Source organism: Mus caroli, unplaced genomic scaffold (assembly GCF_978045245.1).
Source record: "Mus caroli unplaced genomic scaffold, Mus_caroli_1 scaffold_7, whole genome shotgun sequence".
In the NCBI taxonomy this organism is placed as follows: domain Eukaryota; kingdom Metazoa; phylum Chordata; class Mammalia; order Rodentia; family Muridae; genus Mus; species Mus caroli.
In genome coordinates, this window is record NW_028227262.1 from 106,980,780 (window position 1) to 106,998,816 (window position 18,037).

The 18,037-nt window shown below is 40.5% G+C and overlaps 2 protein-coding genes across 2 annotated transcripts; both read left to right on the forward strand.

The window, feature by feature from the left end:
* The first annotated feature begins 1,097 nt into the window (after positions 1-1,097).
* Positions 1,098-2,039, forward strand: LOC147004000 (olfactory receptor 2F1-like). Its single transcript, XM_085839699.1, has one exon. It carries the CDS (start codon positions 1,098-1,100, stop codon positions 2,037-2,039), a length of 942 nt encoding a protein of 313 aa, XP_085695825.1.
* Positions 2,040-12,211: 10,172 nt separating this feature from the next.
* LOC110296914 (olfactory receptor 2F1-like) lies at positions 12,212-13,153 on the forward strand. Its single transcript, XM_021165720.2, has one exon. It carries the CDS (start codon positions 12,212-12,214, stop codon positions 13,151-13,153), a length of 942 nt encoding a protein of 313 aa, XP_021021379.2.
* The last annotated feature ends 4,884 nt before the right edge of the window (positions 13,154-18,037 follow it).

Here is an 18,037-nt window from a genome sequence, read left to right on the forward strand (position 1 = left end):
GATTATACTGCCAATGAGTAATCTGAGGGCATTTAATTGGATTTTCTCAAGAACCAGTCAGCTACCATGGACTGTTGAGAGTCTAATGCAAATTCATATGAGAAAGGAGAATCCCCACAGTGAGAGGATTGAGATCTTCCTCATTACTTCACGCTTGGTGTCAATATGTCTGCCTCCTTTGCTCACCAAAAACTCATACTTTCTTAAATATCTAAATAAAGGCTGAATTTTAATTATTATCTAATTACTGACCTTGTTCCTTTCATAGAATTTAACACAATTTAATTAATGTGTGTAATTTTCAATTATACTTTGTGTCCGTGATTACATTATATGAATGAAGATGAGGGGACTTGTGATTCTGTCTTGTGTATCACACAGAGAGGGACCCCTACAATACTCCTAGCACACAGAATATATCCATCTCAAAGAGACACACATCCTAAAGCCTGATGGTTACAGGGAGGAGTATGTAGGAGGATTCTCTTCTACACTGTCACTTACACTGGAGTTTATTGGGAACAAGAATAGCAGCAGAATGGATGCTTTCAGAATGTTTCAAAGGAATGCTGAAGTATCCATCTCAGGCCCAGTGGCACCCAAAAGACTTTAGCTGCTACTGTCTGATAGGGAAGAATCTGCTTTTCATTCCAATTTTCCCATTGTAATTAAAACCTTTCCTTTTTCATGCGTTCCTTACTGAGTTTTGTTGTTGTTACTGTTGTTTGCCCTCACTTTCATTTTAAATCTTGTATTATTCTCCTTTTTCCATCATTCATTTTATTTGTTCTCAGTCCTACATTGGCAGACTACCCCTTATATTGTTTCAATTGAAGAATGCTAGAAATTTTTTAAGGTAAATTGAGAGTGGAGAGTTGGCCTTCGCAATCTCATGTATTTGTGTCAGTGGCCAAATCTTCCTTTCTCCATTGTTTTGGATATGTCCTTCCCTAATCACCTAGTTTAAAGCACCAGGCTGTGTCCCAAGTACAACTGCAATCCTAGCCTAGGATTCAGTGCATAGCTTATGCTGACACCTGTACTTGCCCTCTCTGACCTCTCTTCCTCTACTCCTGGCCAGCAGTCCCAACTGCTCCATGAAGAGAGACAATGCAACCTGGGTAAGTGAGTTTATCCTCATGGGTCTCTCCAGTGACAAACACATCCAAGCTGGACTCTTTGTCCTCTTTGGGGTCATCTACCTGCTGACTCTGCTGGGCAATGGGCTCATCGTCCTGCTGATTGCACTCGACCCACGACTCCACCTGCCCATGTATTTCTTCCTCTGTCACCTGTCAGTGGTGGACATCTGCTACACCTCCAGTGGGGTCCCCCAGATGCTGGCACACTTCCTCATGGAGAAAAAGACCATCTCTTTTGCCTTATGTGGGACCCAGCTCTTTTTTGCTCTGACTCTTGGGGGAACTGAGTTTCTGTTGCTGGCTGCCATGGCCTATGACCGCTATGTGGCTGTCTGTAATCCATTACGGTACACAGTGGTGATGAGCCCAAGGCTCTGCATGGGTCTAGCAGGTGTCTCTTGGTTTGTGGGTGTAGTTAATTCTGCTGTGGAGACAGCAGTCACCATGCGCCTTCCCACCTGTGGGCACAATGTGCTCAACCATGTGGCCTGTGAGACACTGGCACTGGTCAGACTGGCCTGTGTGGACATCACCCTCAACCAAGTGGTGATACTGGCTTCTAGTGTGGTGGTGCTGCTGGTACCCTGCTCCCTGGTCTCTCTGTCCTATGCCCACATTGTGGGTGCCATCATGAAGATCCGTTCTACCCAGGGACGCCGCAAAGCCTTTGAGACTTGTGCCTCCCACCTGACTGTGGTCTCCATGTCTTATGGGATGGCCCTCTTCACCTATATGCAGCCCCGCTCCACAGCCTCTGCTGAGCAGGACAAATTGGTTGTGCTATTCTATGCTGTGGTCACTCCCATGCTGAATCCTCTCATCTACAGTCTGAGGAACAAGGATGTGAAGGCTGCTTTCAGTCGAGTTCTGATGAAGAACATTGAGTCCAAGAATTAGGAGAACATTTTCAAAAGGAAAGTACCCTTCCGAAATTTACAGACCCATTTAATGGGAAGATTTGGTTGGACCACATACCATTGTCTGTCACTTCCTTTAATTTTCTAATCCTGGCCACCACTTGCGTATGAGCCAGTCATATAACCTGCCCTTAAGTGTGCCTGTGTATGTGTGTATGGGAATAATTATCTGGACCTAAATCTATATGATGTTCCTTTGAGTTAATAGGAAGCAGAATTTTACCTCTAGCCTTTATTTTAGTTTCTGCTTAAATCAAAGAACAAATTACAGCAACTTTAAGATGTCGATACCATCCAGAAGGTTAAGCGAAGTGTGTTCATTTTCTTAACTGAAAGGAAAAGTGAAAACAGAATAGCGGTGTGCTTGAATCAGAAAGGACATACACATAAGTCATTTTCTTAATACTCTATTTCTGATGCAAGACAACTTAGCGGGTTAAGGAACTTGCCATCAAGCCTGATGACCTGTGTTTGAACCACAGGAACCACATGATGAAAGGAAAGGTCTGACTCACAAGTTATTCTCTGACTTCCACATGTCTACCATGGCACAATCTCACCTTCCCCAACACACAGAATGAATGAATGAATGAATGAATGAATGAACAAACAATCCAAGTCAACTTTCTTCCTAAAATCTGTAAATATGTATTTAACTTTTCTTCAGTCTATAGGAAAAGAAATATCTACAAATTTCAGACTTGTCTATGCCCAAGCAATTAAATAGATGTTAAGCCAGAAATACAAAAGCTGAATTGGGAGTAGAAGTCAGTCAAGCACATGCTGGACAAGCATGAGAATCTGTTTAATGCCAAGAACTGATATCAAATGATTAGTGTGGTGCCTTAAGAGATGGCTCAGAAGTTAAAACCACTTGCTGCTCTCCCAGAGGACCTGGCTTTGGTTCCAAAGCATCCACAAGGCAGCTGACGGCTTTCTGTAACTCAAGTTCCAGGGGATCTCAGACTCTACTCAGGCATTTGTGGGCACCAGGTACACATGAGGTACACATACTTACATAAAGGCAAAATACCCATACACATAAAATAAAATTAAAATAAACAATTTATTTTAAAGTCATTGTGTTAGAACACCCTAGTAATTGTGTGAGCTGGCTAAGCAGGTTATTCAAATAGGCTAACAACCAAGGTTGTCCTCTAGTTTTCATACACTTGCACATGTCTTCACACACAGTGCATGTACATGCACGCACGCACGCGCGCACACACACACACACATACTTATATACACTAAGAGAAGTGCTCAAGTTATATGGTCCACCTTTGTAGTAGGAAAGACACATGGGATCTAAGGCTGGTGACATCAGGATTCCTGCAGATATGGGCATGTGCAAGTCACACAGGCATCACTTTCCTTCTTTTTCCAAATTTCGGGGAGGACAAACGGCTGTTCAGCAAGTCACATATTAGAGATCTCAGACAAATGTCTAACAATGGTGTCTAATCATATACTCTTGCTAACCCTCAGGTATACATTCCTAACACACACTTGACCACAAGGCTACACATAATAAGAAGTGAGTTTACATACAAAGCGAGGGAAGAACTCTGTTTCTCTATCAGAAAGAATTTAACGACCACCAAGATGAGTGAGTTCCAATCACCTGAGATGATTAAACAAAACAGTGATGATCTGATCCTAACAAAATGTCTAAAATAACTTTTACAAACCATAATTAAATATCATTTAACAAAGCAAAAAAGATCTCTTGTTTACCTTTCAAACAAAACTAAAGAAACCCTGCAGCATAATTTTAGAACAATTCAAACTTTTACTCCATGCATGGCAAACAGGTTGAGTGAAGGAGCAAGATAGAACAGAGCAGATATTAAGTTTCTAGTGAAACTTGTTTCAGTGACACTCAGCCTCTCCACAATGTCATAAAACCTCACATATTTCACACCCACAAAAAAAAAAATACCATTGTAACAAGTCACCCAATCATTCTAGCTTCTGAAAACCACTGTGGTGCTTTCTGTCTATGGACCTGTCAGCTATGGGTATTTCAAAGAAATGCAGTCCTAAAGGATGGGCACTGTTATATCTGGATTTCTCAATTAGGATAATGTCTTCTATGCTCAATCTCTGTGGTAATACGAGTTGTTTTACTTCTTTCTGGCTGAATGAAAACAAATACATGCTGGAAAAGAAAGTTCATCTGCTAAAAGCTAAGGCTCGAAACAAAAATAACAAAAATAGACCCATGTAATGTGACCGATCAGATTCTTGATACAGGTCAAAAGAGGACAGGCAGCCTCTTTAGCAAGTCCTGCTTGGAAATTTGGAAACACATGTAGAAAACCAAAACTAGATTCTTATTTAATTACCCACTCCAATATTAATCCAAAATGGATCAATAACCTAAATGTAAGATCCAAAATTTTGTAACTTTTCTAAGAAACAGAGAGAGCATTTCATGATTGAAGTTGACTTGTTGACTCAACCTCCAGTACATTAGCCATCCCATGCTGTTCTTCAACCTGACTCCTGCATTGTCTTGTGGTAGTCAGAATCCTCAACCAGCCCATAGGCTGAACACCATAAACCTAAACCTTTCCTCATCTTACCCATAAGTTCAACGTATCTTCTGCTGCTCCCCATGAAGTACTGGGACCCATCTCTCCTGCCCTATGAATGACAGCACATTGGGTATCATTTGAAAATCAGATCATATGGACCAGAGAAAGTTCTAGTTCTGTTCTAATCGAGAATTTAATGTTGGTCCCACCACTTCTACTCTCTAAGCTACACCCAATCTCCTTGAAAAGAGGTTGAAATGGTTTCCCAAGTTTCTTCCAGCTTTTTAAAAACATCTCTGCAATTCTCATATTGTTCTTCTCATTGATAGAAAAGGTTTTAATGACTTTACTGTGCACTCAGGAGGCACCTTTGTAACTGAAGCTTGCTGAAAAAAAATTTTGGTATGGGAAAGTCCATGAGCCTAAAAAGTCAGCAGCTGATGTGTGGAACCTGTTTCTAGTCTTACCATTACTACAGAGGAAGAAGAGGGACCTAAATTAATATCAACTATTCTGTCCTACATCACTCACACCTACTATAATCCTATCCTCTAGCCCTGCATGTATGAATAATGTGTGCTGGGGAATATCCATGCTATATATTGTTGCATATATAAATATAAATTTATAAATACAATGTGCTGAGTCCCATTAGTATTGCTCATGGTGTATTTAGGGCTTTTGATTGGACAGTCTATCAGAGGGCCCATTCCTGGAAGAGACACTTTCTTCCTCTCTCAGCAGCCATTAATTGCCTATAGCTCTTCATCTAAGGGCTTGTGAGATTGTCCTGATCCACACTGACATGTCAACTGATGTTGTCATTTTATTGTTACCAAAACAAGACTTGAAATTTGACAGCACTAGTTGGCATGGCAATATGTGATTCAATCGCAATTACATCCTTTCCCCTCTCAATAATTTTTTCTCAATAAGTTTGTTCTTGGAAATTTTATGATACATACTAATTATCCCACCCTTCCCTTGTCTTCTTCTCACCCTGCTCAATCTCCTTTTTCTCTACAAATGCTTTTCTCACATTCATGTCTTCATGGGTTATTTTTTGAACCATTGAGTCCCAAGGAAGGCATCTGAAAAGTGGAAATTTCTGGTTTCTTTGGACACTCAGTGTGTCATATGATATTTTTCTGGAAACTGTCATATGAAAAGATGTTCTGTTGAGGCAGACATGTGGGAGGATGTTTTGCTGAGAATGCACATGTGGTATTTCTCTGGAAGCTGCCTGAAAAAAAGGAGCATGCGATGTTTTGCTAGAGCAGAAACTGGAGAAAACATGTGATGTTTGGAAAGTGTATAAATACAATTCAACAGATAGTGGATGACATTGTAGCATTGTTTTGCCATGTCACTCTTTGCTGGTCTTTGTTGGGTTTTTCTGATGCTGGTCTTCACTGGCAACCCTGTGGCATTGGTTTGCCTTGCCTTCTTCACTGATCATCATTCATTGTGACTTCATAAAATCAAACACAACAGTGAAATTCTTGTGAGATTCCAGCAAAGTCTTGCCACTTTTGCAGGCTCAGGCCTATTGAAAGAGCCTTGCTGCTTCTTCTGACTTATGGATGATGTTTACAAGTGGATCAAGCTACCACTGCTGATTCATGTGAATTAAACTGCTGATATCCTGATAACCAAGATTAGAACTGCCCCAAAACTATTTCTGAACAGGTCCACATACCCTTTTGCCTTATTAACATTTTCTTTCCAGTATCTCTTGTGGGTATTGGGTTAGAAGAGAGGTTAAAGCATTTAAGAACCCTTATTAAAGCAGGTTGAGAAAAATCTTAACCTACACATTTGTGCAGTCATGAATTTAGAAATATTCACTGGGAGCCTGATGGGCTTACCAATGATTGCTAAAGACCATGACTATCCCACATGCAGAATCTATCAGTTACCAATATTTCAATGGGTAGGGAAAGGATCCCATCAATCCCTCTCTCATCAATGTGTAGGTATTGTCAGGCCAAATTTCACTGAAGCTCAGGACCAGCCTCAGTGCAGGCAACTCTAGCTGTTGTGCATTGATATTTGCAATAGTTCTGTTGCACACAGCATATGCATATTTGTCCTAGCCATTTAAAAGCCACTTAATTTCACACAGATAATTTACTAGTGCTGGATATGAAAACAGTAGGTTAATTTCTTAATATCACTGTATCACTATATGAGGATAGGCCATATCTTAGAATTTTTCATCTCATTTTGGCAAATATTTGATAATATTTTCCTTTATCTTGGTTCATATTTGATAATATTTTTCTTTATCTTGGTTCTAGACATTTATAAGTATTGATAATCAAGGAAGTACAAAGTTAAGACATCACTACTTTTCAACATTTGGAAGCATTCTACAGTCATCCACTTGTTTGGACACATTTTCCACCATTTTCTGACCTACATGTTTCATGGAGTTACATATCATCTGTCATTAAAATGTATCATAAAGTACATAAGGTGCACTTATGGACAAGAAAGCATTTTAATTATATTCTGTCATATTTATTCTAGAAAATGGTACCTAATAGTTCTCATTTATCTTTGGTAGAGTCCCATCAGTTCTTGCAAGGGATGTATTTTGAAGTCTATATTCTCAGCATCACTCTCTTTCCTCTTCTCCCCCCATGATATTGTTCAATTCTTTTTTATTTTTGCCTTTCCTCTTTGTCTTTGCTACTATTCTGAATTAGAATTGCCATAGACCTTGAAGCTTCGAAGTCTTACAGTCCACTGGGGTCCTAATTTGAACTGAAGGGTAAAGTGAACAGAGATGAGCCTGAGATTGTTTGAAGGAGAAGTCAAATAACAGTTCAGGTCTGTTATCACTAAAGTAATGATCATGCATATCAGAAAAATATTATCAGTATAAAGGACACGGAGACTGTTTTAGTGACTGTGAACTTGGGACTTGTTCATGGCTCTCCAGTCCTTGGTCTTGATAGTTCTACTGTGCTGCACATACTTCCACCATCATAGTAATCAACTTGGAGTTGGAAGGAGGAAGGAAGGAGGTATTTTTGGTTATCTTCCTATAAAGCACAAGGGTCTCAGATTTACTTAATCCTCTACTTCTAGATTTGTTTTTCAGTTCCTCTCACAAAGTCATGGAATCAATACCTTTATTCAGACTTAGCCAAAAGTCTAAAATGAGCCATAGACAATCTCATTAGCCCAGAAACTACAAGGACAATTAAAAGTTGAGTAAAGAGGCTTTTAAAATGTTGATCCCATAGGGAACTTTAAAAGAGAAGCTGGGTAACAAGAGATGTAAGTAGAGGAAGAATGTATAACAACACTCCAAAAGTAAGTAATTGCCCTCCGGAGATTCTCAAGCTCTGAAAGTTATCAGCCCAGACTGACAGAGTAAAACCTCCATGTCTAAAAAGACAAAGATAAGTTCTTCAAGGACTTTGTTCAAGATGAGCCACATGCCCACTCAACCGAATCCTTTACATGAGGTGAGTACTCTGCTTCAGTGACTCACCCACAGGGAAAGTTATAAAGAGGTAGTGAGATGATGGAGCCCAAACCTTTGGGAGTATCTAGGACTGCTATTGTAACCACTAGTGCATTGTTCTGATTGGCTGCAGCTGGACATGTTTTAAATTGTGACTTGGATTATATAAATCATTCCATGGAGTCCTCCTTTGCAGTCAGTCATGAACTATACAATACAACTGTGATGCACTAAATATCATAAACACTCCTAGAAAAAATATTGGAGCTCAAAGGCTATTTTCCTGCCCCTGAAACATCTGTACTGATGGAGTGAAAGCTATGGAAAGGGATGGAGTTGATAGATGATACACAGTAAGTTGTGGAACCCAAGTTATCCAAAGGAAAGACAATAAATATTCTCAACTGTCAAATGTCAAAAACATAATTTTTAAGTATCTAAGGCAGGTTTAATACTGATTTGAGAAAAAAGAAGTTAGTGAATGTCACACTATTGGAATGATGAGAGATAGACTTTGAAAAGAGGCTCATGTATCAGAAGACAAGTGTACTATTCTTGGCCAAACTGGTTTTCCCAGTTCTAATGATATGCCCCCTTATCCATTATAACTTTGGTCTTTAGTCATTAAGACAAGAACTGCCATTTATTGAACTGCACCCCTCAAAAACAACAAGTATATGTGTAACACAAATCCTATAACTAGAAACTTAGTGACGCTTGTTTTTAATTTTATTTTTCATTCCTTATTTATTTATTTGGGAACATACATGAAAATGGCATGCAAATGGAGTTCACAGCCCAATTTGCAAGAGTTGGTTCTCTCCTTCTATCATTTGGGCTCCAGGCATCAAATTCAGGTTGTCAAGCTTAATGGCAGGTTTTTTGACACCCATGAGCCATGACAGCAGCTCTGACCCTTATTTCTTGTCAATTATTTTACTACCTGTGTATAGAGTGATAAAATAGAAGAGAATTACATTTCTCATTATATCCTAAACTACCGTAAATGTGTTTACTGTATCATAAACCTCTATACTAGAAGGAAACTTAATGTTTGCCAGATTTAAGGTGCTAATTGAAAAGATGGGAAAAAAGCTTATGCTACAGAAATACTGCAATTTATCCAATTATAGAAAGACTAGATTAATATGAGCAGACAGTTTGTCCCGTTGTCCTACCATTCTTGTCATTGCTCCCAGTTTTGAGAAGCAAACATTGATTGTTTATTTACCTCCTCTTTATAACTTCCATGTTTCTACTGCCTGGAGACACAGCTAGGACCTGTCTTCAGTAACTGAGGGGATGTTGGAACTTCCTCTGTTCAGAGCATAGTGACACCACCTTTCCATAAATTTTGCAAGTATAAGTTTCTGAGGACAGAAAGGTCACCTTTGGACCCCGATAATCTCTGCTTCTTTCACTGGTCAGATCCTACCAAGTATATGATATGTGTTTATCAAATACAGAAAGGTGAAATAAAACTTTCTAAATATCTGAACAAGGCCACTGACCAAAGAAAGAGATGGTCTTTATATAAAACCAACATCAAATATTACTAAAACAAATAGGTGGGAAGTTCATATAGCAATGATGCTGAGAGTGACTATTTACGTATTTAACCTAGGTTCCTGAGATGCCTTTCAACGGGGGGTCAAAATTAAGTTTAATCACTGGCAGTTATTATAAATGACCTTCTGTTCCTCTCCCATTCTATTACCTTTCTGATCTTCTGTAGGTCCCACTGTCATTTGTCCTCATACTAGTGAGTAAAGTTACCTAAGTGATGTAAACTCTCTTGAGTTCAGGAACAATGACCACTAAGGATTTACTGAATACTTTTCCAAAATTTATTTGTGTTCACTGGTTCATCTGACCTTACTTGACAGACTTTGCAGAAAGCTGCATTTCTTTATTGTTGCTCACATGACTCCAATGAAGAAAATTGGAGGACAGAGGTCAAGAAGCTTGTAACAGAGCAGGTTACTTACTCAAATAAGCAAGCTGGATCTGAGATTCCCTGACTGCACACTGAGAGCATCCCTTGCTCTCAAACACAAGATGCCAGTCTCAATCCACCATCCATGGCTCTCAAGCATTATCCTCCTTGGATTATATCTGTCAGCAGTGCCCTCTGCCTCTCACTAAATAAGCTAGGTGATACCTGAAATCATAAGCATAGGCTTCATATTAGTTCCCAGGTGGATTTAAGACCTGTACAGGTGATCTCGTCTTACCCCTTGGATTCTTTAGGTAGAAAATAAGAGGGAGAAGTAATTCCCTCCATTTCTAGCAGGATTCACGGCACTCTGGATGAAATTTGAATCCTTTGCACTAGGATACAGATGAGGATTCTTTGTACAACAACAAGTGACCTGGGAATGGTAAAAAAAAAGTCCAAAAGGAACCACTCCCTCTAAAGACTCAGAAGAAGGGACCTGTACTATTACAGTGCTCTGAACTCCACATAGCATCTCTCTAAGCCTGACCCTATCCCTTAACCTTCACTGGGAACCCAAAGCCACTTTCTACCCTTCATGGTTCCCACTGTGATGCTTTCTGGTCACTGCAGAGTCAGAACCAAAGGGAGGCCAGAGCTGTCTGCAACACCAAGCAACATTCTACTCTCCCCATCCAACAATTAGATGGCACTCTAGCCTCTGTTTCCACCATGGGGAAATTAAAGCAGAATTATGCTTTTCAGAACTTTCATGTTTGATGCTGTGGCTCTGCTCTAGTTGTATTAATGATAATTTACAATATTTATATTGTTTAGCTATACATGCACAAACTGGCTCATTGACTTCCAAGGAATACATCAAGCTCCAATATTTTTTATTTACTTTTTGATTCTGTAGAAACACTGATGTTCAAAGCACAGAGTCTTAGTATTGAAAGGTAAGTTTGGTTAAAGATAGGATGAAGGCATGAAGCCTGCTATAGTTAATAAATGAATTATTTACCCACTAAGAAGAAGCATACTTAGAGATTATACTGCCAGTGAGTAATCTGAGGGCATTTAATTGGATTTTTCTCAAGAACCACTCAGCCATGATAGACTGTAAACAATCGCGTGCAAACTAAGATGAGAAAGGAGAATTCCCCACAATGAAAAGGATCGAGAGATTTTTCATCACTTCATGCTTGGTGCCAATATGTCTGCCGCCCATTGTTCACCAAAACTCACAGACTTTCTCAAATATCTAAATAAATGGTCAAAACGTACTATGCAAGTTCCAAGTAATAAAAATATAAGGAATAGAAACAATGATAACATAGTTACGAAGGCTGAAGTGTAATTATCCATGTAATGACTTTGTTCCTTTCATAGCACTTAACACAATTTAATTAATGTTTATAATTTTTAAAATTAATATCTGCATCCCTGGTTAATTTATATGAACCAAGACTTGTGATTTTGTCTTGTTTTTCTCACAGATAGGAATGTCCACACTGTTCCCAGCACAGCAGATACCCTTATCAAAGAGAAATGCCTCCTAGTGGCTGCAGGTTATGAGGAGGATGTGGGAGGATTCTCTTCAACACTATCACTTACATTGGAATTTATTGGGAGGAAGAAGAACAGCCAAATTGGTGTCTTCAAAGTGTTTCAAGGGAATGCTGAAGCATCATCTCAGGCCCAGTGGTACCTATAAGACTTTAGCTGCTACGCTCTGACAGGGAAGAATCTGCCTTTCTTTCCATTCCTATTATCATTAGGACTTTTCCACTTGGATACCTTCCTTACTGAATTTTTCTTTTTCCTTTGTTTCATTTTTAAACCTTGTATTATTCTCCTTTTTTCCATCATTTATTTTATTTGTTCTCAATCCTTCTACATTAGCAGACACTCCCTATATTGTTTCAATTGGAAGAGTGCTAGAATTTTTTTAAGGTACATTTAAAGTGGAGGGTTGGCTCTTCACAGTCTCATGTATTTGTGTCAGTGGCCAAATCTTCCTTTCTCCATTGTTTTGGATATGTCCTTCCCTAATCACCTAGTTTAAAGCACCAGGCTGTGTCCCAGGTACAACTGCAATCCTAGCCTAGGATTCAGTGCATAGCCTATGCTGACACCTGTACTTGCCCTCTCTGACCGCTCTTCCTCTACTCCTGCCCAGCAGTCCCAACTGCTCCATGAAGAGAGACAATGCAACCTGGGTAAGTGAGTTTATCCTCATGGGTCTCTCCAGTGACAAACACATCCAAGCTGGACTCTTTGTCCTCTTTGGGGTCACCTACCTGCTGACTCTGCTGGGCAATGGGCTCATCGTCCTGCTGATTGCACTCGACCCACGACTCCACCTGCCCATGTATTTCTTCCTCTGTCACCTGTCAGTGGTGGACATCTGCTACACCTCCAGTGGGGTCCCCCAGATGCTGGCACACTTCCTCATGGAGAAAAAGACCATCTCTTTTGCCCTATGTGGAACCCAGCACTTTTTCGCTCTAGCCCTAGGAGGAACTGAGTTTCTGTTGCTGGCTGCCATGGCCTATGACCGCTATGTGGCTGTCTGTAATCCATTACGGTACACAGTGGTGATGAGCCCAAGGCTCTGCATGGGTCTAGCAGGTGTCTCTTGGTTTGTGGGTGTAGTTAATTCTGCTGTGGAGACAGCAGTCACCATGCGCCTTCCCACCTGTGGGCACAATGTGCTCAACCATGTGGCCTGTGAGACACTGGCACTGGTCAGACTGGCCTGTGTGGACATTACCCTCAACCAAGTGGTGATACTGGCTTCTAGTGTGGTGGTGCTGCTGGTACCCTGCTGCCTTGTCTCTCTGTCTTATGCCTACATTGTGACTGCTGTCTTGAAAATCCGCTCTACCCAGGGACGCCGCAAAGCCTTTGGTACTTGTGCCTCCCACCTGACTGTGGTCTCCATGTCTTATGGAATGGCCCTCTTCACACACATGGAGCCCACCTCCACAGCCTCTGCTGAGCAGGACAAGGTGGTGGTGGTCTTCTATGCTGTGGTCACTCCCATGCTGAATCCTCTCGTCTATAGTCTGAGGAACAAGGATGTGAAAGCTGCCTTCAGTCGAGTTCTGATGAAGAGCTTTGAGTCAAAGAATTAGGAAGTAATTCTGTAAAGAAGCCATGTCTCTGTATAGTGGGAATTTTAGTATATAGCTCCTGTTGATGTACATGTATGTGTGATGAGGTATATAGCTCCTTTCATTTTATATATATATATATATATATATATACATATATACATATATATGTATATATGTATATATATGCACATGAAATATGTGTGCATGCATTCGTACAAGTATATGGATCTGTGATATATACTATGCTCTTTTGAGTTAAAAGATAACTCTCATTTTAACTCTGCATTCTTGATTTTTTTTTTCTTGGTCCTCACCTTAATTTAAAGAAAGTGAATCACATGCTTTTAAAATGATCCAACTTATGAAAAACTTAAATAAAATCTATTCCTTTTCTTAAATGAAATGAAGAAGAAATGACACAGTATATATACAGATTAGAAAGGAAGATTACTCTATTGTATGTACACATAATTTATGTCAAAGCCTTTTGATTGCTAAAATTTCCAAATGTATTGAAATCAGACAGAAAGGAAGATGAAATAAGTGGTAAATTACAAACTTTTCAAAGTGGCCTTAGGTCAGAGGAATAAATGTCATATGGTTCCCATTTGATGCAGCCCATCTTAACAGTGTATGGAACTCATACATATGAGGAACCAATGTCATACTCATGGTCTCCAAAGCGCTTTTAGGAAGTCCCAGGGGCTTCACTCGCCTTCCTTCCATTTCCAACTTGCTGGGGAGACAAGTGGTAGATCAAAGAAACACAATATCAGAACCTCAAACTAAAGATTTCTGTACATCAGACATATTCTCTTTTGAAAATTCCTGGATATATTCAGAAACCATCCTTGATTAAAAGGACACAGCACACAAGACCAGAGGTGAGCCAATGAAAGAATTTTTTCCTCATTAAAAGTCATTTGGTTCATGTATTCTAACACACACACACACACACACACACACACTGTACTGGCTATTTTTGTGTCAACTTGACACAGCTGGAGTTATCACAGAGAAAGGAGCTTCAGTTGAGGAAATGCCTCCAAGAGATCCAACTGTAAGGCATTTTCTCAATCAGTGATCAAGGGGGAAAGGCCCCTTGTGGGTGGGACCATCCCTGGGCTGGTAGTCTTGGGTTCTATAAGAGAGTAGGCTGAGCAAGCCAGGGAGGCAAGCCAGTAAAGAACATCCCTCCATGGCTTCTGCATCAGCTCCTGCTTTCTGACCTGTTTGAGTTCCAGTCCTGACTTCCTTTGGTGATGAACAGCAGCATGGAAGTGTAAGCCGAATAAACCCTTTCCTCCCCAACTTGCTTCTTGGTCATGATGTTTGTGCAGGAATAGAAACCCTGACTAAGACAAATTGGTACCAGCAGAGTGGGGTATTCCTGTGACAACCTGACCATGTTTTGGGGAGGACTGCGGAAGGACTTTGGAACTTTGGGCTTGAAGATCCATTCGTTGTTAAGAGCTCTGTCAGATGTTGTGTAGGATCTTGGAAAATAATGTTGAGAACACTGCAGAAGATGGAGGTTTAGTTTGTGAAATTTCAGAGGGAAAATTAAAGACTCTTTTCAGGGCCATTGCTGTTTTGATTGTGAAGATTCTGTAGTTCTGGTTAGCTGGGGCTGAAGAATCAGCTGTGATTAACAAGATACCAGAACTACCAAAGCAAAAACTTTGCATTACTGGGACTATTGATGCTGGTTAGCTGGAGCTAAGAAATTAGCGGTGATTAAGAAGAGACCAGCATCGTTGAGGTGACATCATCTGGGAAATGTTTTCTGAAAGCACAAAGAGGCTGTGTTCCAGAGATAGGCAAGGTTGTACTCCTTCTGCAGCGGGACTTGGTAATGTGTAAGGGTCACCCAGGTGGTACTGGTTTTGAAGGCACGAAGGGGTCACACAGAGCAGCTGAGGCTCGGCACTGTGAGAGGCCATGGAAGGCCATTGGTGAAGGTGCAGCCTCAGTTGCAATTGAAGGCCCAGGATTGAGGGGTCATGCAGTGTTTTGGAGATGCCAGTACCATGAGATGACCACCAAGAGCAGCAGCAGCAGTGGAGTACAGGCATCTGGAGCCCAGAGGACGACGTGTGTGCTACAAAGGGCATGGCTGGAGAAGTGACCCAAGCCCTTGGAGGAGCCCAGAAGATCGTGAGTTGGATCCCAGACATTGGACGGTTGGAGATTGATTTTTGCTTTGATTGTGACTGTGCCCTGATATTTTCCCTCTTGAAGGAAGAAATTGTTTTAGTGGAGCCCACAGTTAAGAGACTTTTAATTGTAAAAAGACTTTGGATTTTAAAAGAGTTGGATATTTTAAAGAGATTGAAAATTTAAGAATATGTAAAGACTGTGGGACTTTTAAAGTTATTTAGATCTTGGGGATGAATAAGAATGTAAGGGTTGAGGCTTACTAGTGATGTGTTTGTATGTCAAGTTGACAAGGGGTCAATTGTACTGGCTATTTTTGTGTCAACTTGACACAGCTGGAGTTATCACAGAGAAAGGAGCTTCAGTTGAGGAAATGCCTCCAAGAGATCCAACTGTAAGGCATTTTCTCAATCAGTGATCAAGGGGGAAAGGCCCCTTGTGGGTGGGACCATCCCTGGGCTGGTAGTCTTGGGTTCTATAAGAGAGTAGGCTGAGCAAGCCAGGGAGGCAAGCCAGTAAAGAACATCCCTCCATGGCTTCTGCATCAGCTCCTGCTTTCTGACCTGTTTGAGTTCCAGTCCTGACTTCCTTTGGTGATGAACAGCAGCATGGAAGTGTAAGCCGAATAAACCCTTTCCTCCCCAACTTGCTTCTTGGTCATGATGTTTGTGCAGGAATAGAAACCATGACTAAGACACACACACACAGGGTGGGTGAGTCTCTTCTAAATATCCTAGCCAATAAAGCGAAGCAGTGGTGAATTGATTCTGACAAATCTTTAAAACAACTTTTTAAAATGCATATTAAGTATCTCTCATCCTGGAGCTGGAGCAATAGCTTGGCTGTGATGAGCTCTTGTTCTTACTTAGGACCTTGGTTTTATTCCCAGTACACACATAGTAACTCACACTCATCTGCAACTCCAGTCCCTTGGGATCTGCTGCCCTCTTCTTTCCTCTTCAGGCACTGCACACATGTGGTGCACAGACACACATGCAGGCAAAACACCCATTGAATTTTATTTCTTTAAAAAAATCAGAAAAGAAAAGCATTTTAAAATTATGAACATTACAAATCTCAAGTTTGTGATGACTACAAAAAAAGAAAAAAAACCACAAACCATAAACTCAGCAATGCAATTCTCAATGGCTTATGTACATAGGTAGGCCACTGTGGCTTAGAGCCAAAAGAAAGTAACAAGGTGGCTGAGTGCTAGAGTGGAAGTACCATGTTAAATTATAGAACAATACATTAAAAATAATATGGCCATTGGCCTTCTATCCTCAGAAATGAAGAAAAAGGGTAATGTGATCCACCATTACTCACATATCATAAGTCTGATGAATGTATGCATCACAGAACTGTGATTATCTGAAAAGAAAAAATAATGGTGGGTTGTCATCAGTACTGAAACTTCCTACAAGTAGGTGGCATCCAGATGGTGGCATTGGGAGGGTAATACCAACAGAACCTAGAAGGCTAGCTCAGATGATGACATAGATGCTAGAGTCTGAGGATGGTAAAGATGGTAAAAGAGCTTCAGGCTGGGAGAAGAAGCAGAGAGGGTCTGGAAATCAGGATTGGAACCTTGGATCATTAAATTGCTTTGATTTATTGGAAAGCAAACCCCCACAAGACTGGGAAAAAAAGAAATTTTGAGAAAAGAAAATTGCCGAAGACTTAAACAACCTCCATCCTTCACATGAAGGACAGATTCATTTCAGCACTCCTCAGCTAAAATGAGGAGGTGTTATTGACTGTGCAGAGCATGTCACAAGTGTGGAAAAAAGCTAAGACATAAAAGTTGAGGAAAAAATATCTCTAAAATGATAAATCGCTTGCATTCATTTTAAAACCATAAAAAGTTTAAACTAACTTACAAATAAGTGAGCCCACACTCATCCCTGGTTTTTATATGCAGGACACTTACAATCTGGCCATGCTCCAGTGAGTACATAGATAACACAAATTTGACCTTTTTCTTTTAATTTTATGGAGTGCCACAAGAGTAGTGGAGATATCATGAAGGACTGGGAATTAAGTATGGTTGGGGTACATGATGGGAAATTTCCCCTCAAAAAATCAATAGAAATATTATGGTATATTCCCAAGAGTGATATAGCTGGGTCTTCAGGTAGATCTATTTCCAATTTTCTGAGGAACCTCCAGATTGATTTCCAGAGTGGTTGAGTTTGCAATACCACCAGCAATGGAGGAGTGTTCCTCTTTTGTCACCTGGGGTTTTGATCTTAGCCATTCTAACTGGTTAAAGGTGGAATCTCAGGGTCATTTTTATTTGCATTTCTCTGATCATTAAGAGCTTTAAACATTTCCTTTTTTTTATTTTTAGATAATTTCTTTATTTACATTTCAAATGTTATCCTCTTTCCTTGTTTCCTCTGACCTTCTGCCCACCAAAATCCACCTATCCCATTCTCCCTCCCCCTACTCACCAACCCATGCACTCCCACTTCCCTGTCCTGGCATTCCCCTACACTGGGGCATTGAACTCTCTCAGGACCAAGGGCCTCTCCACCCATTGATGTCCAACAAGGCCGTCCTCTGCTACATATGCAGCTAGAGCCATGGATACCTCCATGTGTACTCTTTGAGTCGTGATTTAGTCCCAGGGAGCTCTGGGGGTACTGGTTAGTTCATATTGTTGTTCTTCCTATGGAGCTGCAAGCTCCTTCAGCTCCTTGGGTCCTTTCTCAAGCTCCTCCATTGGAGACCTGGTACTCAGTC

What these genes read in the sequence shown, in the direction of transcription:
- LOC147004000 (XM_085839699.1), top strand. Translation starts at nt 1,098, where the DNA reads ATGAAGAGAGACAATGCAACCTGGGTAAGTGAGTTTATCCTCATGGGT.
- LOC110296914 (XM_021165720.2), top strand. Translation starts at nt 12,212, where the DNA reads ATGAAGAGAGACAATGCAACCTGGGTAAGTGAGTTTATCCTCATGGGT.